This window comes from Rhagoletis zephyria, unplaced genomic scaffold (assembly GCF_001687245.7).
Source record: "Rhagoletis zephyria isolate East Lansing unplaced genomic scaffold, Rhagoletis_zephyria_1.1 Rzeph_scaffold_00764, whole genome shotgun sequence".
Classification (NCBI taxonomy): domain Eukaryota; kingdom Metazoa; phylum Arthropoda; class Insecta; order Diptera; family Tephritidae; genus Rhagoletis; species Rhagoletis zephyria.
In genome coordinates, this window is record NW_016157848.1 from 85,047 (window position 1) to 112,641 (window position 27,595).

A 27,595-nucleotide genomic window follows, 5' to 3' on the forward strand; every position below is an offset into this window, starting at 1 on the left:
GGGGGGGTTTTATTTAGGGATACATTGGGGAATAGGGAACAAACGAAAATAAACTAAAAAAAATACCGACAAAAAGGTAAAAAACAAAAATATTGATATTTTCAGCGTCAAAACAAAAAACATATTCAAGCAGGAAAAAACATATTAACATATAGCACTTTGAGGATGCGCGAATGAGTAAATGTATTTTCATAAAGCGTTATATTTTAGGCGAATATATGACTACAATTTGCATATTTTCGCGGTTTTTAAAACAAAGGCCGCGCATTCAAACCAAAATTTTTTGCAAATTTTGTTTTAAAAACTTAATTGTGAGCCCTCTAAAATTTGGGATTTACGGATGATTTGAGTTTTGAGTCAAAAATTTGCACAATCAATCGCTTTATGTAAAATAAAACGGTTCCAAAACACTTTACTTTTACAATTAACCGAAATTTTAAGGTATCCTTAGTTTTGGCAAGATCTAATAGGCCATAGTTTGTCAGCCAGAAGAAACTGTCATTTTGCGGCTATGAATTCGCAAAAAATTTTATTTTTTAATTTCAAGCTACCATTTTTTTTTAGTTTATAAAGCATTCGATTAAGAAAATAATACGCTCTCATTTTAATTTAATTTCTTTTTTCGCTCGAAATACAAAAGCTATTCGCGCATTCAACAAATTTACTTTGCGTTTGAGTACTTATAGTAGATAGTACTTGATTTATACATACATACATATTTCAAGTGGAATGATTCGCAAAAGGCTTTAGTGGCATGCAAAATAATCGAAATCGTCGCAATAATCCTAAATTATGCTCAAAATTTGTTTCTAATTTGCTTTCTTTTTATGTTTGTTTACTTTCCTACTCCTTTTTGTCGCTTGATACAAAAACACAACATTCAAAACAAACAAAAAAATAATATTCATAATTTAAAGTACAGTTATAAATACCACAAAAGCACGTTTTTAACAATTTTGCCACCCGCACACAAAATCCACACCATACGCTAGTGAGGAATGAAATAAATTAAAAATATTAGGCAAATGTATGATCGCTGCTGGTTAAACATCGAAACCAGCAGACGTACACTTTCTCGTTTTTTTTTGCAAGAAAATACGCTCGTGTATGAATGTTCAGGTGGTTGTGGTTGTGGCATGGCATGACATGACATATGGTGGCGTTTAACGCAGCGATTGTTCGCATTTTTTCCGAGGGCCAGCATAAATCAATGCACACAAATGTGTACAAGTTTCTTTTGCTCTAGTAGCTCTTGTTTTTTCTTTTTTGTTTTCTTCATACTCGGTTTGCAACTTAAATTGTGGTATTTTATTTTGTTTTTGTTTTTGCATTTTCTTTGTTTTATTTCATTTTATTTATTAGACTTCATTTCACGCCTTTTTGCGTTCAATATCCGATAACCGCTTTTGCAGCATTACAGCAACATCCAAGACAACAACAATAACAATAGGTTTAGACAATCTGTCATTAAAAATCCTGCATGCCTTTCACACACTTTTGCCAATATTTGCTCAAAACATTTTTTGGTTGCAATTTAAATTAAATAAATATTTAATTTACAGCTGTTGCGTTTGCCAATGTTCCAGCTGCTTTGCGAAACATATACTAAACATTTCCAGTGGATTTACGCCAAACAATTAAATGGCTAGAGACTTCATTAGCACACTTGCACCAACGCAAGCGTAGACAAGACATATGGAAATCATATGGCTTTGGCTAACGTTCAGCGCTTTTTCTGCTTTTGCATTTCATCTTTTTCACATCTCTCCTTAAGTTATCTTCCAAAACAACTTTTTCTGAGAATTATTTTTTACAAAGTTCCATTTAACATATTTGCATCATTTATCAATACCTTGAGGCATTGATTTTATTGTTATTATTGTTGACTGATGTTGCTTAGCGGCATTTAAAACATAAATAATTCGCCAACTATTCCGTTTTCTATTTCCTTTCTATACTACTTTAGTACGCTTCTTCATCAACAACACGATTTCGTCCCCTACCAAAACGTTTTCAGCACTCCCGCATTTCATCTTTCACCGTGTCGCTCACCCGCTACCCAACATTGCTTATGCTTTTTATTGCGCCGGATGTTGTTGCATTAATATTTGAAACGGTTGAGTTTGTTGTGGATGTTGCGGCGTCGTCGAGTAGTAGTGATTCGGCATGATCTGTGTTGGATGTAAGACGGGATAGACGACCGGATACATGGGTTGAGTTTGTGGGGCGAATGTAGGCTGTGGGCCACCGCCCGCAGGAGAAGGCTGTGGTGGCGGATGGAACGTCTGATGTGGTTGGCCGGGTGAAGGCGTGGTCGATGGTGGCGTTTGCGTGATGAATTGCAACTGTTGTGGCGGTGGTTCGTACATACGCACCTGTAATTGGGGTAGAAAATGTATAGACTATTAGTGAAATTTGTAAAAAAATAAATGAAAATATTTCCTTGTATTTAAATGCGATCAATTATACTCACATTAACATAGGGCTGTGATTGGAAATGCGGCGCATGTGGAGTCTGTTGATAATGTATGAATTGTTGTATCGGCGCTGCTGCCAGCAAAGGCTGTCCCGTAGCCGTTGTGGCCGAAACGTGAGTTTGCGATGCCGCCATCGGACCTGAAGGGTATACAAATGCGATATAAACATAAAAAACATTCGCACTACCAAATTCATTGCACACTCACCGTAATTGCCTCTACGCATTCGTGGCTGTTGGCCGGTCTGTGGATGTGTCGGCGCTTGGAATGCGGGCTGCTGTGATTGCATGACGTACATGGGCGTCTGGCTAGCCGCTTGCACATGCGTCCCAGTCGTATAGATGCCTTGCAGCTGCACTGGAGTTTGTGGTGTATGCGGCCGCGAAGGATTCGGTGTGCTGGGGCTGCGTGGCGTAAACGGCTTTGCCGACGGATTCAGCACGTGCGCCTTCTTAACAGTCGCCGTGCCGGTGGTGTTGGTACCGCTCGTCGCAGTCGATGCTAAAGCGGTGCCCGGAGGCGTGGTCACCTTTTCACCACCGGTATTTGCCACAGCGACACTCACCGGTGCGACTGTTGTCACTGGCGTTGTATCTAATTTACTAAGCTGCTGCACCGCTTGTTGCGGCTGTTGGTGCTGTTGTGGCGGCGTGTCTACCACTGGTGGCGACGTTGGCTGCATTTGTGGTGGTTGTTGTTGTTGCGGCGGTGCCAGCTGCGGCGGCGGTACATGGTACATACCTTGTTGTGGCACTTGCTGCTGAGGCGGCTCCTGCGCCAAAGGTGTAGGCGGCTGCGAAGGTGGCTGCTGCTGATGTTGGTGTTGCTGTTGCTGTTGGTGTTGTGGCGGCTGTTGTTGCTGGTGCTGTTTGGATAAATGCATCATGTTACCGCTGTCCAAATGCGGTTTCTGCTGCTGCTGATGCACGTGCTGCGTTGGCAGGTGCTGCTGCACTTGCTGTTGTGTCTGCTGCTGCTGCACCAAATGCGACGGCACATAGTGCTGTTGCTGTTGTGGTATATGCGCTTGCTGCTGCTGCGGTGGAGGGGCGTGATGCTGCCCGTGATGCTGCTGCTGCTGTACATGCTGCATATTCATGTGTGGCTGTTGTTGTTGTTGCTGCACAACAACTTGCTGTTGTTGTGGCTGCTGTTGCTGCTGTGGCGGCGATACCGAAGGCTGTGGTTGGTGTCCACCGCCTTTACCCATATTCAAGTGCTGTTGCGATTGTTGCTGTTGGTGTTGCTGCTGTATCGGCAGCTGTGATTGTTGTGGTTGTTGTGGAGGAGATGTTGATGCGCTGTTTGCCAACTGAAAATCTTGTGCAAACTGGCGCAAGTCCTGCATCTGATTGCGCATTTGTCGCTGTGGCTGTGGAGGTGGCTGATTAGGTGGGCCAGACATAACCACACCACCGCTTTGTGACTGTCCGTGACCATGAGGACCACCACCGCCCGTTTGTAGGGGTGGTGACGTGCTATTGTTCACGACCATTGGTCCACCGATCTGCTGTTGGCCATGTGGTGGACCGTGAGTTTTGCCCATAGAGATCTACAAGTACAAATTATTAAAAAGCGTGTCTAATTAAGAAAGTAACGTGTGATCCATCTACACCTTTTATTAATTTCAAATAGACAACTTAAAACAGAACTGGATATGGGCATCTTTGTTATTATCGAAAAAGCCGTCTCCGAAATTTACTTTTTTAAATTAATTTCATGCAAATTGTGGCCGCGACTACGCTGTAGGTGGTCCATTCGTAAGGTCCACTTTTCAGTTACTCTTTCCACCATTACGCTAATTACGCGAGTAATGTTGGCTTCCATATATAGAGTTTTTACAGTTTATCGGTTTATCAAATTCTATCGAGTTACCAGAGTATAACGAAGTATCGAAATTTGTCTCGATAGATACGAAAATTTATGGAGCTATCAAAATCAGTCGAGTTATCGAAATTTACATATATACATAGTTATCAAAAGTTTATCGAGTTACCAACATATCGATTTATATCGAGATATGTCAATCTTTGAGTTATCGAAATTTATAGAGTCCTCGAAACGCACTCTTATAAACTGATAATAACGTTTTAGTTTCAAGGAGATTTTCCGGTAAGTAATTTTGTACATTATATGTAAATTAAGGACGTGCTTAGTTTGAAGAAATTTCAAGGATCTCAAAAACTAAAAAACGGTCGAAATTCGAAAGAAACATTCAGAGATTGTTTTTTCAGGAGTGTTAAAAAACTTACGACTCCTAGTTCTGTTTTAAGTGCATAATTTAAAATTAAAAAAAGGCCTAGATGGATGACCCTATATAACAACAAAAACACTTGCCTGATTCTGTGAGTCATTGTAATTCAACGAAGAATTTGATTGACCACCTTGGTACTGGCGCATACCACGCTGCGGCATTGGTTTTCCTGGATTTGCATTAGAGTCGCCATTTATCTTTGACGGTCCGCCCATATGTGATTGATTGCGATATTGATTTGACCTGCAATGTGGAAAACGCTGACTTAAGCGTGCATTAAAATGAAACGGTGATGCCGTACCCATGCATGATTTGCGAATAGTTTTGATATGACGACTGATTTTGCATCGACATCGGCTGGTAATTGCCACCTTTGCCTCCACTTGACTGATTGCCACTGCTGCCTTGCGTCATATTTCCACTGCTACTGCCCACACCTGACGATGTGTTTGAATTGTTTGTGGTTGACGTATTGCGCATCATTTGCTTGCCCTGTGGCACCGTTTTGCGTTTCATCATCGAACCACCGCCATACTTGTTGCCACCGTCCGATCCACTGCTCAAGCCAGTGTTTGAAGCCAACGGCGGCGCTGTCGTACTCTTAATGCCACCTGCCATACCGCCAGCAGCCGGCTGAGTTGAGTTAGTTTGCTGCAGCTGCTGCTGTTGTTGACCTATATTTGACGATGTTGGTGGCGGCGCATTCATAATGCGTTCGCCACCCACCATATCGCCACCAACGACACTGCTGTTACCGCCAGCACTACGTTCTATATGAGAGCGTTGTGTTGGGCCATTGCCGCTAGTTTGGGACGACACCGCTGCCGTTGACGAAGTTGTTATTGTATTTGTTGATGCCATGGCAACAGGCGGTGGCGGTCCGGTGATGCTACGCGTCGGTTTAGTAATATAACGCTCCGCCATGACTTCCCGTGGCTCATAGGCGCCACCACTATTAACTCCACCACCACCACGTTTACTGCGTTCACGATCATCACGCTCTCGATCTCGTTCCCGATCTCGCTGTTCCCGTTCACGCTCACGCTCGCGATCCCGTTCTCGTTCTCGCTCCCGCTCTCGATCACGTTCACGTTCTTTTTCCCGCTCAAGCTCGCGGTCTCGTTCGCGCTCTCGTTCACGCTCTAGCTCACGTTCGCGTTCAAGTTCACGTTCGCGCTCCACCTCGCTGCCGGGACGTTCGACAGCAGCATAAAGAGTTTCCTCATCCCCATTCTCTAAATCAACACGCTCACGATAAATAGGATTATTTTCGATTTCAGCAGCCAATTTCTCTGCTTTCGCTTCTGCCTCCTTGAACTCATCAGAGTCGACCTTATCAAGCTGCACCGTGTAAGTTGACAAGGAGTCGTCAAATGTAGACTGAACGCCAAAGACATGCTCATTCTGGCGGAACATGTCATTGGGATCCCAACCATTAGACGCGCCATCCAATTCTATATCAACATCGCCATTCATGCCAGACGCATCCCAAGGCTCCAACTCTTTCTCCTCGAATCGTATGCCTGACATTGGAAAGAAAACTCATATACCACTACTCATTAAAACTACTATATTCAATTATATTACCATTGAACTTTTCTGATATGGCGCCATCCGTAGCGAATGTTTTTGTTGTGGCATATCGTGAATCAAAATCTTTCGCTGAAATGCTCACTACAGTGTCACAGGGGAAAATCATATGATTCGGCACATGTTTACCCTCATCTTCATTTTTATTAGTTTTAATACATAAAGGCAGCTCGAGTGCCACATCAAAACTAGGCGAGAATGTGTGAAAGACGCCCTCGTAAATATTACCCGAACGCAGACGCACCTGTACAAGGCTGCCCACTAACGCTGTGGCGGCATGTATGAAATGCGTATTTTTATAGACGCCTTGCGCTTGTGTCCGCCCTTTGTTGGACTGCTGTTGGTGTTGGTGTTGGTGTTGTTGCTGCCGATTGTCGGTCACATATCTGGAACAGGAAGAGGCAATTATAAACTTTGGTGAAGTTATAATGAAAACCTAACTGTCTAACACTTTTTTATAAAGGTTATGTTTTTATGACTCTATGCATAACCCGACAGACCCAGATTTTCATTTGCCTGTTCCAGATACATAAGTACTCCAAGATTGGTAGGTTTTGCGGGTAAGGTGAATTACGGGAACAGCTTCCTTTCAACAGACTTAATATGTATATCACTTCAACAGAATTGACAAAATTTGATGGACATTTTCTAAGATTTACAATAACAATGCGAATCCTTGTAGAAAATATCATACTGCTGGGAAGCTAAAATCGTTTTTCGCTCATAAAATGCAAATTCTAATAGGTACATTTTATTATATACTTTCACGTAGTACTTACAAGACACGACATCTACATATACAAACACCTGGCTATACTAGATAAAAGCTTTGGGGAATATAAGCCTAACCAACTGAGGTTATCCGATAAGGACACGTTCCCACGACAGTCGGGTCTACGTAACCGGAACGACCCAGATTTATATTTGGCCAAGGACTGTCACTCCAGCAACACTCCCCAAAAAATCTTTGGGGAATTTATATGCTGCTACAACAACAACATCCGATAAGGAAAGGTAAATATCTGTGAAATTTAATTATTATGAAAGCATTTAGAATTAACCAGCGGTTATCAAATGACCTGAAATTAAACTAAAAACTAGAAAGTAAAAACGGACACACTCCTTATATTGTAATTTTTTACCTATGCAGTTAACTGTGCCACTTATGGCTCTAGTTATTCATTTACTTCTATTCAAGTCATTTTAACACTTATTTCCATTTGCTTTGGAATCTTAAGGTTAAGCTTTCTGCAAAACATGACCAACACAGACACCTAACCTAAAACACTGAAATATGTAATCAAACAATACTTGCCAATCATTGTACACATTAACAAATACGTTGCAAAAATAATAATAAAAGTCAACGCACTTTCTAATTCATTGGCGTGACTTTTTGCCTATATGTACCTATTTAGTGTTCGGCTGTGTGTCTACAATAACAAGCTTTACGCGTAAAACCGCGACAGTGGCTACGCAATCGAAGAATTTCGTAACCAACATGCAGGAAATCAAGAATTCGTTCGCTTCATCTTTTCTCTCGGCGGTTTATTGAATTTTGTTAATTACCAACAACACAGCGGCATATTTGGACAAAGCCAATGACCTCGCCGTTTGGCAAATCAAAATAAGATGAAAAAATTATGGCATTCGCCAGAAATGGGTAGGTCGATTGGATGCTAACTTGCATGCCGCTGTGCTGAAGTCCCGCGTACGGTATTTACATTTGCAGAATTATGAATCACATGATAAAGCCATGACATATCTTTACCGTCACAGAGCTGGGTCCATTTAAATATATATTTAAGCATTTTCTGTGATTTTTTTTATTGAATGGCAATGGAATGTAAACAACTATGCATTACATACGTATGTCCGTCCCATGGCTGTGATGAAGAGCACATGGATACCCGGAACTCTTAACTGTTATATAAGTTGCATTCACTGCCGTTAATATTTAAGGGTATGGATAATAAATAATAAATACATATAGTATCCAATTACCTTGATACGCCACCGGGGCGGTTCTTGCGTTTATTGCTGTTGGTATTCATGTTGTTCGTTGTGCTGCTACTATCGACTGCACAACAATTAGTGGACAAGTGGCACTTTCGCTCGCGCCCCTTTTAGTTGCTCCGCGCTGTCAATTCTTGCTCCACTGCTGTTTCTTCTGCCTTGGTCGATTCGGTCCACAACGATGATGCGTACTATGATGGATCCGCGCAGCGCTTTGCGAGCACGCTTTCAATCTTTTTACGTATATACGTATTTTACAACTTCCACAGGAGTTGCTTTAAGCTTTAATTAGTTGATTTAACGAATCTTAAAAAAAAGAGTTCCGATTTCCGTATGCCAAAAACACAAAGTCAAAGAAACGTTGCACACTTCGGCACTTTGGTTTTTTATGCAATTACAATGCTTTCCACATGCACACACGATGCTGCCGTAATCGCGTTAAAATTTAGCTTTCGTTTTTGCGTTTGTGTAAATTATATATGAATATTTTTACGCTCGTACTAACGCACAATAAGCTTACAATTTCTTTTCACAGTGAAGTTAACTTTTTTACTTCTGCAATACGCTTCGTTTAAAATGCGTTTATACTTCGGCCAATTTACTGCACGACGAGGCACGAACGTCAATTTGACAACTGTCAAAATTTCGCTGAATTCTGGAATGCACTACCGGAATACATTGTAATGGACTACAGGAAGTACAGGGTGCTAAACACGGGTTCTCACCCTGTACCTCCGGCAGAGAACGTATATAAAACAGAGAACGTATATAAATGAGAAGCCGCATTTCCAGCGACCGTTTTTGTTCTTCAGAAATTTTGAGTTGTCGTCGGGGAAATATACCACTCGTCGACGAAATGCCGGCTGCCACCACGGCAAAGATTTTCAATTCCTTCACACTTCCACGAGATTTGCCATAGTGAAAAGCAAAATGCAAATAAAAACAGAAAATGAAAAGAAAAACAAAAAACTGATCAGCACTTAGCAGAGGGGATGCGAGTTGATTTTTCATTTTGTATGAAGAACCAACAACGTAAATCTAAAGATTTTAATTATTTGAACTCATATAATTTATCCGATTGTGTTCGTGCTGGGCTACCTCGCCCAGAGACATCTGCTGCCGATATTGTATGAACACTTACTTTCCCACGGCAGATGTCGCAAAACTTGCGCCCGCCATTGTGGTAGCCATTTGACAATCAGCTGATTTGCCGGCACTGTTTTTTAACCTCAGTATATCCAGTAAACAAACTTAGCTATTTTTTTCTCGCCAAGTTTGGTCCCCATAAAGGACTAGTGTTGCAAGCAACGTTTTTTCGGCAATTAGGGTGTTGTGCAGCTATTTAATGTGGGGAAAATTATTTAAGCACTGGGGAGATTTATTCACATGGAATTGGAGATTGGGCTAATAGATTTATTTTAAATAAATTGTGAATCTGCGAAAATATCTTTTCAGCAGATGAATATACTTATTAACCTTTTTCCCGAAAATTTACATACAGGCTCGAAAATATGCGAGTAACATTAGGTTTGTATAGTAACTTCTCCAGTAAAACATTGCAGCGAGAGCGTAAAAGCAAAATAGAGCGTAAAATTGAGAAGAAGAGAAAACTAGCAGAAGAGGTTATTGAACACAAAACTAGCAAAAACTTGCAAGAGAACAGTTGTTGCACTGCTTTGACAGTCTGCTGTAAACATTTTACTATTTATAAATCAGTTTTAAACTCTTTGCTTTACACACAAGCACTTACACTGTCCAGTACATCATTAATATTATGATTTCCACTCATTTTACTTTTGTTTGTGCCAAGGCGAATCAATATAAGGTGATAGCAGGAGTACAAAAACAAAAATTTACATGTATTTTGTTTTTGCTTTGGCGGCATAAACTGTCAAAACCTGTAAGTGTGTGTAGAAATTCAAACAAAATTTTTCAATTTGATATCAGAAGCCGTGCGGCGAAACACATACACAAAATCAACTGAGCTAGTAACACCACTTTTTATATATTCTTTTGACATTTATTCTTCTTCTTCTTCTGCTAGCTAATTTCTGCTAGTAAAAATTTCACTAGCAAGAATTTGCAGCTCTCTCGTGTTGTTATGCTCTCGATTCAGTGCTCTCTTGCAAATTTTTTGGGTTATCATACACTTTTCCAGTAAAAGTTTGCAGGTTCCAGTACAAATTAGTACTGACTATTGGTAACTATACAAACCTATTCAAATATCGTCGCCTGGATGGAAAATTGCCGGAAGCGTCATTTTGACAATTTGTGGTTTTTGGATATCTTCTTTAGTTTCCGACTAATTGACTAAAATTTTTTCGGTTATTTGGTACAAATTGCGTTAGTATTGCTGTCGTACTAAACTAATCAAGATCTTTTAAATAGAGTTATCTGTTCTTCTTTAGTTTCCGACATATTCAGCTTTATCATGAGTTTCATTTTCTAGAACCGGGTCACTTTTCGTTTGCGTGTGTTCACTACAGGTGGATGAAAAAATTGTTGCCGAAATTTTGTTCGGGCGAAACTCACGATTAGGCTGATTAGTAAAAAGTATGGTTAATTTATAAAAATTGTTATCACATTTTGGCGTATATCACTAAAACTGACTGCAAATTTTTTGACAAATGTCGTATACGACAAAATTTTATTAAACTCATAAATGGTTGACACTAAACTAAAAAAAATAAGATAATTTAAGAATTTCATGAACTAGTACATAGCATTCTCCGACACTTTGGAGAAAATCTGTAGTCGTGTTTCTGAGAAATTCCATTCCAAACTTCAATCGTGAGTTACCGAAAGTAACTTGTGACAATCTTTTATCCAGGGATCTACATAAATTATAATTGTCATTATTTTCGCAGTTGGAGTATATGCCAGACGAGTAACAGGTATATACATACAAGGATACCTAAATTAGCGCGTTGAACTTGTATATTTATCTCTCTCCAACGCATTAATTCTATATACGTAGGTACCAACGCCTGACAAAGTTATGTCTAAATTTAATAATGGCTCTATGACAAAATATTCATGGAATGTATTCGTAGATTTTTATTTACTTCATTTCATACATTAGCATTGGTGTTTTGTTTTTCATACATTAGTATTGATGTTTTTTACTAAATACCAGGAATAAATATTTAATAAAAAACTATTTCATTTAAGCTTAACCAACTTTTAGTTGCTCGGAGCTAATTTTGGAACGCTTCACGAAATATTTTCATAGACAGTAAATGCAACCCTGGGTGCATCATTAACGAGCTGAAAAACCAAACAAATAAAAAAATTCCATCTGAACCAATATTCCCAAAAATTATAAAGCAAAACAAAAACCATTTTTTCCAATTTATGCACTGTTATTTTTATTATTGCAATACAATTTCGCAGCTCTTCAAACATTTTCCACATTATGCTTTTAGGGCTAGTAGTTTCCGACCCCATTTGCTCGTTTTTTTTTCAATTCTGAATTTAGGCTAGGCTTCATGGGAACTTACTGTGGGTGCAAACAGACCACATTTTGTAAACTGAATTGTGATATTTAATTTTATTTTATAATGAAAAATGAATTTAATGTGCAATTTTTTAAGTTTACTAGATGTAAGACAACTTTTAATTTTCTTTATATATTGCATGCTTTAGTTTTAATTCTGTTTAAGTTAAGTTGTAAAGGTGAAAATAGGCCTCCTGGGCAACCGAGCACATTAAAAAAAAATCGGTAACGCGCGTAAAAGCATACCTCACAAGTGGTGTGGAAAATGCAAGAACAAATATAAATGGAATAATTTTCGAAATTATGAAATGGTTATTGGTATTTTCCATCTCAAAGGGGGTGATTAATTTGAACGTTATTTAAGCTGCCTTTACACGGTCGATTTTTGTCGTTTAACCAAAATCTACCCGTGTAAATTGCAATTCAACCGTAAAATGTAAGCGTTTTGGCTAGTCGATATCTTAAGTAAATTTTCCAGTCGACAGAAATCGACCCGTGAAAAGGCAACTTCAGGAATTTTTTAATTTTCTTTTTTTTTTTTTTTTGGGCGTCTTTTGAAGATGTGCCAAATTATATTGTCTACTTAAATACAAAACAACAATTTCTTTAAGCCATCTTGTGCAGCAATTTGTTGATCTTATCCTCACGGCTACCGAAATCACCAACCTCAACGTAGTGATTAGCCTTCTTGCGCCAGCCTCGGGTTGATGTGTTGAGCTTGAATAGCAACAGGAAGTTGGGGGCTTTCTTGAAGTGAAGTGAATCAACGCACTGAATTTCGTGCGCTTCGCGAAATTTGCGTTCGATCACAAAGCAGAGATTGGGACACGCTTGACCATTCCACGTTTGTACATCAATTCACAAACTGATTTAAGATTTGGATAACCCCATATAGGGGGTTCGGCATACGTAGCATATTAATGGTTGCCTTGCTCAATTTGATGAACACACCGTTTTAATGTGGCGAAGACAGAACTGTAAAACTACGCACTTTTTGTGCAACTTTGTTGATACCGCGGATGCGGATCACAAAAGCCAATTTGGATTTTTCAGGCCCGTCGAATTGGCCGCATTTCTTTGCCACACAGCGTTACTCCATCTCACGGCGTCCATCACGGAGTTTTCTTGTTTGATATTTCTCAGCATGCACCAAGTTTTCACATTTACGGAGTGCAATCACAGCAGAGCGCTTTAGTTTACGTTTGATCAGGGTAGCAATTTGCTGACCTGCTCTTGCTGAACTGCAGCTTCGGCTCGGGGACAGGAGGCAGCTTCCTGGAAGGTTGTCTGCCCTTTGCTTGCGGTTTCTTACCGGCCGTGATGGCAGTCATCTTAACTTGTTACTTAGCACGTTGAAAAGGCGAAAAAAAGTTCGCCAAATGTTTGGAGCACATCGTAAATGAGCCACTCGATTTATAACATTTCTATAAACAATTTAATTAAATACTTTTTATACATAGATATGCTGCAACCATGCACTTACTTTCCCAAATTCCATCCTGCTTATCGGCATAATTTTCCAAATATGCCTGCTACTTCATTACTAATTACTCAATTTTCCAACTGCGCCTTCTTTGTTGGCTCGACATATCCTAAAAAGACAAATTTACATTAAACAATAGAAATCGCAAAAATTAGCAAATAAAATACTCGCTTTGTTTTGTTTTGTTGTCAAATTTCTGAGAAATGTGAATTCACCACGATGCGATACAGAAAGAACAAGGACCAGGGATGTAATTTTAAGTAAATCTATTATTCAGTGGCAAGGCGCAGAGCGTTCGGGGCAGCAATATTAATTTGTATCAAATATAACATTAAACGGTGGTTCTAATACATTTTTTGATATTATTAACCAGAGTACATACATTATATGGTATTTCTTTCAAAATTAATGTACTATATGAACTTTTTTTTCAAATATTTCTTAAGTTTCTTTCATGAGTGCTGAAAAGCAACCATGCGTGTAAGAAATTGTGTGCTACCTAAAATTTCACCTCTGGAAACTTTATCCCCATAAAGGACTTCACCACAGTTTTTTTACTGGATATACTGAGTTTTTAACCTTCTTCAAAGCATATTTTGATAAATTCTTTTTGTTAAAATCGACGACTTCAGTAAACAATGTTGACACAAAGTGCACGTTCGGTAAGATAATAATATTTATGTTTTCTTACAATGTTATTTAGTACCATGATATCCATTTGCTTACAGTTAATTTCCCCAATCCGCATGGCTTTGGCACATGCAGCACGTTGTGCCGCAACAGAGGCTCCGCAGCGCGTAGAAAAAAGTATGTCTACTAAGGTAACTCAAATTTATAACCCACTTATGGTAAATGTATATCTATTAATACAGCTGTTAACAATGTCACCATTCTGGGCCGAGTTGGCGCTGATCCGCAAATGCGGGGTTCCGTAGAGCACCCGGTTGTAATGTTTTCTGTGGCGACGCATGCTAATTACAGGTAACATATTAACATCTAAATGCTGTTGCTGCAGAGTACCAAAGCCGCTTTCTCAAATTTTCCGCCTAAATTTATAAAGCTTTCTATTAATCTATGTGGATACAATTTAGGGCCTAGGCTCCGTGGTACTTGCGGTCGCAGCTATAGTGTTAAAAATTGCTTCTTACCCACTTTTTACGCGTTCTACAGGTACGAAAATGGTGATTGGGCACAACGTACCGAATGGCATCGCGTAGTGGTTTTCAAACCAGCTTTACGTGATACCGTCATGCAGCATCTGAAAAAAGGTCAACGTACAATGGTGCAAGGAAAAATCACCTATGGTGAAATTACCGACCAGTCAGGCAATCAAAAGACTACCACTAGCATAATAGCTGATGATGTAATTTTCTTCCGAACTGAGGCGTGATTATATTTTTGTGTAGATAAGTTACATATTTTTAAGCGTTTCATACACTATTCTTATGTAACTATAACACATTCTAAGCTTAATTTTGTAAAGTTTTAATAACTAAATAATTTCAATTAGTATATAGGAATCACCGCAATTAACCATTTTCTCGACACTTTGTTGTGAGAAGTAATTGATTTACTACATTCATTTTTAAAATTCAGTTATTTTAATTATCACAGAAAATGCATTATTTGTTAAGTTCGAAAGTGAATTGAAATTTGCAAATTACCGAAAATGTGTATACAATATACATACATACTTATGTACAAAAAAATTTGTTATGCACTTGAAAGGATTATATTCGAATTTTAAACTCGCATATTGCTGAGGCACCCACCAATTGCTTTGCTAAAGTTCGGCGGCGCAGATTGTTATCGGTTCTGTCGTGAAGCGGCAAGATGTCCTGCAAATTAAAATACATTTGTAATACATCTAGTGAGTATTTAAAACGATATTAGAACTAATTGCGCTAGACCAGTTGCGATACAATATTAAAATTCTTACTAAAATAGTTTGTATAATTAAGATGCGTCTTTATTAATATCACAGTTTTGGAAAATATTTCTCCACTCACGCATCGCCAACTGAAACATCCCATCGACCGCATTCAACTTATCCACTAAACGATCCAGATTCTTTTCAGTCTGTTTCAAAGTCGACACATGACAGTCCAGAATGCTGCTTATCTAAAGAGTAAACATTTCATCATTGGCCATTTGGGCATTAAAAGAATGTGCATCGAAAAACTCGTGACGTACTGTATGATACGGATTACTCATTTGCTCCATATTTGGCTCCAGTTCATGCATCTCGTTCATTAGCGTATTCATTTGGTTGATGGTGTGATCGGTGTCCTGCAACAGATTCAACATATTGTGTTGTTGATGCTGCTGACAAACGAGTGGACAACCGCAGGTGATGCCAGCTGGTGTCAATGGTCGCTTTGCATAATCCTCCAGGGCTTTGATATTGCTCTCAAGCATTTTTATACTCGCGCCGTTCACTTGCAGCTCCTGCTCCGTGGCGGCTACTTTTTGTTTAAGCGTCTGCATTATTTCATGAATGCCATTGAGCTGCAGAAGAGTGGAGGAGTGTGCGAGTTATAGCCTATTTCCACCAAAGGCTTATCTGCAGTTAAGAGCTCAGAAAAATTAAAATAATTCCAACGTGGGGTGATCGGAAAGGTTTTGCTTTTTTCCTTTCGTTTGCTTCTACTAAATAAGTAGTTGTAATATCCGTTTTTCAAGCGGCATAAACTGCAGTTAAGGGTTGGTGGAAATCAACTATTAGAATGTAGAGTAAAAAAAATCGATTTTGCTTAATTTACTTTATTTTCATTCTGTATCACTTGCAGCTGTTGTTCTTGCACCGCTTCACTTTTTGTTAGAAAATCTGATTCCAGCGATTCAGTCTCACTGGCGAGCCAGTGAATGAGCATTTCTAGATGACTGAAACGCATGGGCTCCAACGCTTCGGAATTTAGACGCTTAGAAATTACACCGCAGAATTTTGACATCTTTGTTTTTTTTAAATTTGTTTTACAATTTTTTTAGCGATAGAAAATAATTTTTTACAAATTTTTTTCATTAACGTTTTTTATTGTATGTACGTTTTGATCGATAATGTACTAAAAATTTGTTGTAGCAGATTCTTGGGGGCTTCCTAGTAAGAAAATTACACGTTGACATCCAAATTACAGTAGGTAATATTTTTGAAGTTACGGTCGGCTTAATAAGTTCGAAAGTGGACCACTGTCTTTTTAAATCACCTGAGGCCACTTTAACTTATATTACTGCGTTTGTTTTGAACAGCTGGCTGACATTTGATTGGCTAATCTTAGTTTAAAACAGCCAGCTCGATCTTTTAAACAAAGTTAAAACACAGCCGCACACCGAAAAACTTGCCCATATTGTTCTGGATCAAATGATGGACTACTGCAATTTGATTTTTTGATGGCCTAGTGAAGAAACGTGGCTGAAAAGGCGTTAAACGCTTTGAATGCAGCCTTTCGCTTTAAAAGTTGGACATTCCCCGACAGCCGGCTTTTCCCTTCCAATCTGGGGGTAGACCCTGCCGTAGGTTTGCACCCTTCTGAGTTGTACCTGCATAAAAACTCCCCAAAGAGCTTTTGCGGAAGCATCTGCAGTGACAGGTCAATAAGGTACAGAGCCGCAACAGCAAGGCATCTATGAACTGACGGACGAAGTCCAGACGTTCATAAAACAACCTCTGGACCGACAGCTTACCGACAGGCCTTGAACGGCATTCACAGATAGCCAGTCTCGAGTTATGTAGACTCTCGACTTGTGAATGCCGTTCCGGGCACACAACCACCAGACGTGAACGAGACAGAGCTTCGCCGGCCTCTGGAGACTCGAACCACAATAGCCCAATTTCGCTTTTGCCGCTGTAGCAGGATGAATTCATAGCTGAGCAGAACAAATGCAGATGTCCCAAATGAATGCCCGGCATGCGGAGAGGCGCCCCATGACTCAACGCTTCTCTTCGCATGCCCACTGAACCACACCCGACTAACGCCTCTGTACTTATGGACAGGCCCCATCGAGGCTGCACGTTTCCTGGGTCTTACGATTGTAGAGCTTGACGACAACGATTGAGGGACTAGCTTATCTGGGCGGGGTTGTTGTAGCCGCTACAAAAACAACGTATCGACTAGTGAGCAACGGCATTCATAGAGTCTCGACCTATGAATACCATAATTGCAACTTAATCAGCACCTAATGCAGATTCTGAGCTTCCACTGTATCGAAAACCCGCCCAGTCAGGATATTGTAGCCGTCTCACCAGCTACTTGTCCAGACTCGACCTCGATATCCGCAATGAGTGTGCGGCATTTAGAGACTCCACCCACGACACTTACACCTCTTCACATGTCAGCTCAATGCCACTCAGTTAACACCCCTCTCCCTTTGGTCCGAGCCCGTCGAAATAGCGCTTTTCTTGGGCCTACCGTTAGTTAAGCTTGACGACAACGATATATGGACAAGCTGACCCAAGCGGGTCTTAGTAGTGCCGCTACAACAACAATAGTCCTTGGGTCGTTGCGGTAACGTAGACTCGACTGTCGTGGGAACGAAGCCTTTTTAGTATTGTCGGTCGCAAATTCTGCTTTTCTCAGTATTGGACTTGCGTCTTACGCGAGTAATGTGTTCCATGCGAAAGTCAGCATGGTTTTCACACCACCAATGCTATAATTCGTGGTCTGAATCGTAATCAACCTTGCGGGAGAATCGTTTTAGTACCTTTGGATCTGTTGAAAGGTTTCCCATTCTGTTTAGCACCAATAGACCGCAAGAAAACTTTTACGGCTTCTTTTTACCAATCAAAAGTAAACGGCTAACTCTTCGAACTAGCTCTCTTCTTTGAGTTCGAACCAGAATTACTGTGACACGGAAGCTGCGTTTTTTTATGACTTTACAGAATCGTAACTTTCAGAAGACGAAAGTGGGATACATAAAATGCACTGCCAAACTAAGTAGGATACAAATTATCCGAAAGCATCCCAAGGCCGCACCCTCACCCAGATGCTGTTTCGTCTTTACATTACCAAACTCCTTCCGCCCCAAATTTTATATGTGGGCGGTGCTTTCGAAGTATTTCCTCGGCTTCGTAAGTAATCGAAGGTAAACACTTAAGAAGGGACTCGGTGCAGTGCGAATCAGCCTGAGCATGCGACACGGTAGGGTCGCCCATCAACAAAGACGAAGTAGAATTACAGCGACGGATTCGGTGCCCCTTGGCTGAACCGATGTCGGGCTTGTGCAGCCACCTCAATAGTTATTTCTTCAGTTAGTCCAGCAAGCGGTTAGTGGCAACACGACACCAAACACCTCTTTGTAGAAAGCCCATTCAACTCGACGATCCGGATACACGGAGTCTTGTGAACAGCGTTCACCGGCGGAGCACGGCTCTTAAGCAAAAACTGATAGGATCTCTAGGTGGTCTCTTTTTAAGTCCGCGTGGAGTTTCCCCAGCTTTGTGTATTTGTTGAATAGAATAGCCGCGGTATTTGAGGCGCTAGGAAGTGATTAGGCTTCAGTATCTGCAGTTCATCACTTAAAGATGGTTGACTGATATCGCTCACATCCTTTCGTTTTAGTTTTTGTTGGATGAGAAATATACACGTTCATATTCACATTTTTTATGCGTGCACCCTAACCACCGTGACTGCTAATTTAGGGTTCAGTAGGAGTAATATTAGTTATGGAAATGTTGCTCAATAGGAATATATTTAAATAAAAAAGCATTCGATGCGCACACTTAATGACGCTTACTACCGATATAGATATGACTAGACTTACAAATCGCACTTTGTAATGAAATCCGAATACTTATGTTTGCATGAACATGTCTATTCTTGTTCGAAAAGAATGCATATATATTAATACCCACTAATAAATTTGAAATTAGCATTTGGGTCATTCCATTGTAACCGGTGTGATGTGTTTTTTGTTTTTCAGAAAATTGTTACTACAGGAGCCATGGAGCGATACTCAGTTGAACAAAGCGTAAAAGTGATCCAAATGTTTTATAAAAATGGCCATTCTGCCAGAATGGTCAACATAACCGGCCATCTGAGTCAACCAACATCCGTTGGTGCCGAAATTCAAAGAAACTGGGTCGCTGCAAAACGTGACGACAACGCCTGTGCGTCTTCGTACAGATCATTCGGTCGAAAGTATTGCTGCTGTAGAAAAAAGTGGCGATTAGGCCGCGACAACTTCAATTAGGCTACAAATCTGCATACTCAAAAAATCTGATTAAAAAGTTGAGAAATTATGTTTTTTTGTTGTAGAATGAATCCTATTTAAAAAAAAAAATTGGAAAAAAATATTAGAATACAAATTGTTGCATATATTGTGAAAAATTCGCAGTGCGAATGCTTTTTACCGGCAGTGTATGTATAAATGATAAATATAAAGCCCGAACTATGCCAAAAATTTACGTCGTTTTCCTATTGATAAATTTTTAAAAAGAATTTGCAAAGTCTAGACAATAAATTTAAATCCGGAACAGAGCTTGAACGAAACTGAAACTCATTTCCGACCGGGTTATCAATTAGACCAAATTATTTAAAATGTTGCCGCTCGAATTCCTTTTCGTTTTCCTTCTTCTGTTCCAGTATGTATTTGTATTTTTTTATGTTGACGTGGAAAAAGATACTAATTAGCATTCATTTACAAATGTACTAAAAATGAAGGCACAAAATCGCAAGCTGCTAAATGAATCAGCTTTGAATGCATGCCACAAAAGCGCAGAAGGCTTGTGAATTTAATTTTCGAGTTCGTTTAAGTTTCAGAGCGCAACTGTAAATCTTTTATAATCTTTTTAACATGTATGTACTTATCAGAGCTGTGTAAGTGTGAAATCATTTTCAATTTTAAATCAACAATTTTTTTCTATCCAGTTTTCATTACTTATTCTTCGCTTAGGATTGAGGTTTAAAATTTTTGAATTTTCCATTCTCTCAAAGCAGTTATGAATTCACACATCAACATATTCATAGCAAGATTGAAAAAACCAATGCCCAATCAAAAAAAGGTTTAACACTGAATGAGTATTGAAAAGGCTGCAATCTTTTATGTGTGTGCATTCTTTAACTCAGTACCAATCATTAGTTCAAAGACACCCTGGTAAATAACTTTTTGATAAAAAGGAAGATTTTTGACAATTGCTCAATTGTAAAAATTCAAACCGGCGTTACCCAATTTAAGTTTTTTGGTAGAGGGGATTTTATATCATATGTTTGGGATTATATATAAAACAGTTGTATTAACATTTACGTTTTAAATATAATTCATGTTTTATCTTCAAAATGTTTAAAATTTTCATTAAATTAGATAACTACTTCGCATAAGCTTTACATTTAGGTTGATAAAATTTTATTGAAAATATTTTAAAAATCTTAGTGTCTTTAATAAAAAAATAGCTCATCATAAAAATTGTATCGCCGTTCGGCGTCGGCGTAAGTTTGTAGGTCCCTCCCATTTGTGTGACAGCAAAGGCGCACGCTACAAATCGGAGGAGAAGCTCGGCCGAAACTTAGCAAAAGTGGCAAGGCCAAAATATGATTATTATAAATAAATTTAGTTTCAAACAGGTCGCAACCCTCTTCAAACACCTCAAAAGTATTCCCAATATTATTTAGTTGTGAACCCGCATGAGTCCGAAATTACCATTTTTTACCAGAATTTCCAGATTTTACCGGAAATCGTACTTGGTTTTCTGGCAACTGAGAGGACAAATAAGAGAGTACGTAAGGTCATCTCTTTGTCAGAAGCTACCTGCTGGAAAATTCTGGTAAATCTGTCAAAAGATCCGATGTAGTGTGTTTGACAACCACATTCTAAGCAAAAGAGAAGTGCACTCTGCTAATGCATGTTGAAAAGTAAATAATTCCTTGCTTGAGTGGATGCTAATGAGTTTTGGTTAAATTACAAAACGCTTAAAAAGGTATTAGCCGTCATTTTACGTTTAAAAACTTTAAAACTTTAACACATTACCACCCTATACTCTATATGTGATTGACCATTGAACTAAATCGTTGTTTATTTGGGTAAGATTAAAATATATTTTACTATTCAATATTGGAGTTGGTGTGAAACAAAAATTAATAATTCATTGTTATGTACGCAAATGAGAACTACAATTCTGAGCTTATTGAGCATCTCTTAGTCAAAAACAAAGGCAATTTTGCTTGATCAAGTTTCGAATCTAAGAAGAAAATGTTTTTAACAAACAAAAGGTTAATAATAAAATTTGAAGGATTTAAGATATTGCGTATGGTAGCATGAAACGTCACAATCTTCTTAATTGTCAGGCTGTTGATATGGCTACGAAAAAGTGACAATGGAAACACATAGCTGAAGATTTCATACTTACAGTGGGATAAACTTCAAACCTCTAATATAAATTAGTTAAATTTAGTTATTATTTTTTTTTTATCAATTTTAAGTTTTCGTTTGGAACAATTTTCATGAACTTATCTATTAGGAGATCTCTTTGGAAAATTACCGTACATCCGATATCTATTGAAATTTTGACATCCTCACTTTTTGGAAAAAGAAGTTCAAGATACAAGTTTATGTGCAAAAAATAAATTAAACAATAAAAGTCTCCTTATATTTATGGAACTTATAATAGAAAAATTTTTATTTCATTACCCAGACTTTATGAATAGCCTACTCTATAAGTAATAGTAGAAATTCCGAATTAGTAAGTTCAGTCAAGACGTCATTCAAAAGTTTTGAAGAAAATCACTTTTCTCTTTTGTGAAAATTTGGGACTATCTTATGCGAGTATTGTCGACAAAATGTTAGTCTATGAATGACTAAAAATTAACGAATAAATGGTTAATCGCGATTAATGATTAAAATTAATTAAGCGATCGCTGTGGTGTAGTGGTTAGAAGTGCGCACTACCATTCCGCAGGGTGAGCGTCCGAGCCCAGTTCCGGCCAACAAAAAAAAGAAAATGTTTTTTGTAATAGTGGTCGGCCCCCGGCAGGAGTCGGCGTAAAACTGTAGGTCCCTCCCCTTTGTGCGACAACATCAAGGCGCATGCCACAATCGGAGGAGTAGCTCGGCCAAACACTAACATATGTCGATGGTCCTCTGCAATAACGGCACAATTCAAAATTTCAGGTTTAGAAAAATACATAATTTGAAAGCTTACAGTATGACTGCATATAATCCGGAATAATTACGTTCCAAGACATATTATTGCTAAATTACGAAACAAAAAATCTTTAATTGGCTCTACTGAAATATATGAAATTTTTAGTTGTGTCGATATGTAAGCGCCTTTCTATTATTATTAGTAATCATCAATACAATTTCAAATTACATAAACCCAGTCACAGCCCTTTTTTGTATTCGACGCTTCCAGAAATCACATAATACATAAAATAAATAAAAGCTGTTTTGATTAATATTACATAAACTGGAAACTGTTAAAAATAAGTGCGCTTGTGTACAGAGATTTTAGAACCTATTTAGTTCCTAAAATGTCTGTTTGCAACACATAACAATAAAAATGCACATCAAATTGCTAAGAATGATGAAGGAAATCGATTCAGACATGCCTGTTTAACTGGCCGTGCGTGCTCAAAACAAACACATGTTAATTAAGGAGCTATTCAAGTATTATGTAACCACCAGTGGAAAGCGGGGGTCTTGGTTTCCTTATTTTTAATAACAACGGGCAACATTTCTTCAAATAAGTAAAACATTAATTACACACGCACAAATTTTGCCTGCAATTTCGATCACAATTGAACACTGCACTTCACTCTCGTTTCGAATTTTTGAAAGCGTTTTTTAAGCTATTTAGTGGTTTAACACTTCTTGTGCGCACTTGATATTGTAAAAAAAATATGCGCAATTCGATCCCTAACTACATTTTTTTGTAAAGAACGCCCGTTTGCTTTAAATTTGTAAAAATACAATTATTTTTTTATTTTGTTTACATCTGTCATTTGTTACAAATGAAGAAAAGTCCAAGAGTTGCCAAGTATAAATATCTTTATATCTATTTATTAAAATAATAATTTACAATAATAATTTATTTAATTAATACTTTATTAAAATACAAATTTGAAGTGCAAATACATTTGTAAAACTGTTTATCACAAAATGTTATTAATTGTTTGCAAGCATACTATAGTTTTCATGCATTTTGAGAATAAATAATCTAATATGTGTACATATATATCGTCGTTTAAAGTACAAAACCGCGTATCGTCATTCTGCAAAACCGTGTGACTGACATTGGCTGCCAAAAATTGGATTTGCTCACAAAAGCTCTTGGCTCAATTCTTATCCATTCGTCCTGAAATATACTAGCCAGAAATACGTTTGCTTTATAAAAAAGATAACCATTTTGAAATATGGGTGACTTTACTCTCTAGAAAATAATTTATGCAATTACGCGGTTTTGCATTTTCTTGATACGCGGTTTTATACTTTAAAACGACGATATGTATAGCATGTACTTACGGCGGCCGCCGTAGCAGAGTGATTACATGTGCGTACTTCCACTCCATAGGACCATGGTTAAATACCTGGTCAGATCATAACCCAAAATAGCAGTCGTCCTTCGGCACGCAATGGCAAACCTTCGAGTATATTTCTGCCTTGAAAACTCTTCTTATAAAATCAGAACTCATGCCTCAAGTTTGAGCAGAAGTTCGGCCAAACACTTAGAAAAATATTTTAGCACCAAATATTTATTTGTTTACTTATTTTAAGGGAGATGGCAATCTTCTGGTTTCACATTTTGAGTACAAAAATTTCAACCCTGATACAACAAATAGTATTAGTACTGAATGATAATGACAGATTGCATTCCCATAAACGTCCAATCATACATGATTGAGTTTTTTTTTTGCATTCACATTCTCTATGTGAATGGGTGTCAACCATTCCATAACACACTACATATTTTGTGTTTACAATTTGTAACCAATCTCAAGAGTGGTTGTTAAATTTTTTAAATCAAACAATCACATTTTTGAAACGAAAAAAATGAGAATGCACACTCAATTGATTCAATCATTACACAGCTCTGGTACTTATATATCGTTGCCTTAATATAGAAAGGCCCTATCTGACATCGTCGCTGATGTACAAAAAGCCGTAACTAGCTAAAAATCGAAAATTTACGTTTTAATTGATTATGATGCATTTGATCGCATTATGTGGCCCCAAATCGTTTTATGCAATAAAAGATTTTAGTTAGTTATGGCTTTGTGCATTTCAGCGACGATGTAAGATAGGGCCTTTCTATATTAAGGCAACGATATGTACATTAAGTTGGTCCAAATATGCGTGTAAAAAAAAGTCAAGTTTATTTTGAAATCAAAAAATATTTAGAGGTCGCTCTTCAGGAGATTCTCTTCAGGAGATTCCCAATAAAATACCTAATTATTTTTTAACCATATTTTCATAGTAACTATATTTTATAGGTATGCCAAGACCCCTAGAGATTTATTTTCAAGAATTCTATAACATTCCCACGAAAAGTTGGTTTTTTCCCATATAAAATACATGGAAAACTTTGAGCGCTTTGAGCGATCTCTAAATATATTTTGATTTCAAAATAAGAAATAGGGGTATACTTTTTTCGATATAGAACAAGCCTCGGGGGGTGAGAGCATTAAAATTCCGACTTTGCTTATTATGGACCACCCTAATGTACATATGCATGTATGTTTATATTTTCGTCGCTGGATTTACGTAGTCTATAAAAATGTATGCCAGATTGTACTGAACCTGAATCAAGGGAAGCTCGATTCGATATTTCATACTCAGCCTTTTTAAGAGTTTCATTTTCCCCGAACCGGTTCACTTTTCACGTTTGGTTTCCATGATTTTACTATGGGCGGATGACAAATTTTCGGGTGAATTTTTTTTTCATGTGAAACTCAGGATAAGGCAGTATATGTATGCCTAGACGCAAAAAATAAGGATTTGAATTACTTTGAATCTTTAGTCTCCGGCCATAACACTGCTGTATCTTTATTTTTGTACTTATATAATCTTCGTATGTACAGTAGGTCGGTCCTTAAATGAAGGAAGCAAACTTTTACATAAGACTTCCTAATCCTAAACGCCTACGTCGATGCTACTATTTTCGAAAATATCGCATACAAATTTCAGATTATAAAATTATATGTGATATCCTCGACTTTAGTAGTATCGATTTTGGGCATTAAATGAAAAAAAAAAATTATTTTAATTTTTTGAGTCCTTAGATCTGATATTTGACCACTTTGCGACACGCCTTAAACGACTCCAATCGGGACCAAAACTTATACATATGTGATATCTGTGACGGTAGTATTACCGATTGAGGGGGTGAGACCAAAAAAAAGACTTCATTTGATTTTTTAGGGACCACCCTAATGTACATACATATGAGCCACATCGATTAACTCCACTTTCTGAAAAATCTTAAATTTAAACTTTATATAACATACAATAGTACATAATATTTATAAGAACGGTATTTTTTTATTTTATAATATAAATGGAATATTAAAAAATAAAGTACATTATTAGATCGCAACAGATTTGTTGAAAAACAAAAAATAATAACTTTTTCGTATAAAAGCAGTATTAAGGATGCATTTTTGGAATAAAGAAAAGTATAGATACTAGCGTTCACTCTTCAGCTTGGCGTTAAATATTTAACGCGAACATTTTCAAATTCGATTACCAAGTTTCACTTTGAAAAAGCCATCGTTTTATTTTTTTTTCGAACCTGTATTCTATGAACTTTGATTCCAGCTGAGTAATTATTCGACCACAGACTTCCAAAATTTAAGCCAGGCCGAATCATTCTTAAATTTTTGGACAGCTCTAGATATAGACAAATGTTATTTGGGAATCTACTAAATTCGCTAGCCGAAATGGTGGGTTAATTATCAGAACCCATATAGTATNAAAAAAAGACTTCATTTGATTTTTTAGGGACCACCCTAATGTACATACATATGAGCCACATCGATTAACTCCACTTTCTGAAAAATCTTAAATTTAAACTTTATATAACAAAAAATAGTACATAACATTTATAAGAACGGTATTTTATTATTTTATAATATAAATGGAATATTAAAAAATAATGTACATTATTAGATCGCAACAAAACAAAAAAAAAAAAATAAAAAATTTTTCGTATAAAAGCAGTATTAAGGATGCATTTTTGGAATAAAAAAAAGTATAGATACTAGCGTTCACTCTTCACCTTGGCGTTAAATATTTAACGCGAACATTTTCAAATTCGATTACCAAGTTTCACTTTGAAAAAGCCATCGTTTTATTTTTTTTTCGAACCTGTATTCTATGAACTTTGATTCCAGCTGAGTAATTATTCGACCACAGACTTCCAAAATTTAAGCCAGGCCGAATCATTCTTAAATTTTTGGACAGCTCTAGATATAGACAAATGTTATTTGGGAATCTACTAAATTCGCTAGCCGAAATGGTGGGTTAATTATCAGAACCCATATAGTATCGAATACTTTCTGCTGATAAGTATTTCTTTCGTTAACTACTACAATGATTTGCTGCTATTTTCAGATCATTTGGATACCCCAAACTTTCACTTTATTACAATAAAATTTTATGATGTATAAAACTGCAGACCTAAAACTTCTATAAAAACTAAAACAAATATTTAGTTTGGTCAATATTTTTTTTTAACATTTCAAATGTTTTTTGGGGAACTTTTTTTCGTTTTGGGGGGAACTCTAAAATTGTTTTCAACTTGTTTTTATTGTGTAACATTTATTAAGTGGAACAGGAGAATCGATTTTCTTTAAACTTACGGCCTTTCTGCACTTTGCACTAAAAAATTCAACACCCGAAAATACAAATTCAGACTCAACTGGCCTCTTGTAAATTTCATAACCTTTCATTTTAAGAGAAATTTATCGAATCGGTTGAATAATTAAGGCTTCAGTGGAATATGAACATTGCCAGTTTTGCATCACTGTGCCTTGGTCGGCACAGAAGAGAGACGTGCTATATTCTTCAGCTCGACTAAAGTCATGAAACGGTTACCAAACAAGAATTCTGATACAGTAGATGTAAAGTCCTCCTAGAGTGAATGGATACTAACATCCGAGCATAGTTTGGCTGAGTTCCCAAATAAATTGACGACAGCTCTTAAATATTTCACAGGTTACTTATACGCCCTGTACCCCATTTTTCGATTACCATCGCAGAGATATAATAACAAATAATGTTCCTAAGACGACATTATCAGTGATGTGTATTCGCTTATGGTAAATTTTATCTTAATCTAGCTTCAATAAATT

The 27,595-nt window shown here is 37.7% G+C and overlaps 3 protein-coding genes and 1 long non-coding RNA gene across 4 annotated transcripts; 1 reads left to right on the forward strand and 3 right to left on the reverse strand.

Moving 5' to 3' along the window:
* Positions 1 to 1,280: 1,280 nt before the first annotated feature.
* Atx2 (Ataxin 2) lies at positions 1,281 to 8,975 on the reverse strand. Its single transcript, XM_017614067.1, has 7 exons — positions 8,326 to 8,975; positions 6,319 to 6,707; positions 5,033 to 6,254; positions 4,815 to 4,974; positions 2,685 to 4,029; positions 2,474 to 2,616; positions 1,281 to 2,375 (listed from the first exon to the last, which is right to left on the reverse strand). The coding sequence occupies exons 1-7, from the start codon at positions 8,373 to 8,375 to the stop codon at positions 2,079 to 2,081; spliced, it is 3,606 nt and encodes a 1,201-aa protein (XP_017469556.1). The 5' UTR covers positions 8,376 to 8,975; the 3' UTR covers positions 1,281 to 2,078.
* A 2,816-nt stretch (positions 8,976 to 11,791) lies between these two features.
* LOC108361450 (uncharacterized) lies at positions 11,792 to 13,524 on the reverse strand. Its single transcript, XR_001847305.1, has 3 exons — positions 13,484 to 13,524; positions 13,317 to 13,425; positions 11,792 to 13,257 (listed from the first exon to the last, which is right to left on the reverse strand). It is a non-coding gene; the product is annotated as an uncharacterized LOC108361450 (long non-coding RNA).
* Positions 13,525 to 13,886: 362 nt separating this feature from the next.
* Positions 13,887 to 14,832, forward strand: mtSSB (mitochondrial single stranded DNA-binding protein). Its single transcript, XM_017614070.1, has 4 exons — positions 13,887 to 13,978; positions 14,045 to 14,123; positions 14,189 to 14,297; positions 14,487 to 14,832. The coding sequence occupies exons 1-4, from the start codon at positions 13,955 to 13,957 to the stop codon at positions 14,704 to 14,706; spliced, it is 432 nt and encodes a 143-aa protein (XP_017469559.1). The 5' UTR covers positions 13,887 to 13,954; the 3' UTR covers positions 14,707 to 14,832.
* Positions 14,833 to 15,084: 252 nt separating this feature from the next.
* On the reverse strand, positions 15,085 to 16,900 carry LOC108361448 (uncharacterized). Its single transcript, XM_017614069.1, has 4 exons — positions 16,079 to 16,900; positions 15,510 to 15,824; positions 15,326 to 15,437; positions 15,085 to 15,154 (listed from the first exon to the last, which is right to left on the reverse strand). Exons 1-4 carry the CDS (start codon positions 16,265 to 16,267, stop codon positions 15,123 to 15,125), a joined length of 648 nt encoding a protein of 215 aa, XP_017469558.1. The 5' UTR covers positions 16,268 to 16,900; the 3' UTR covers positions 15,085 to 15,122.
* Between the last annotated feature and the right edge of the window lie 10,695 nt (positions 16,901 to 27,595).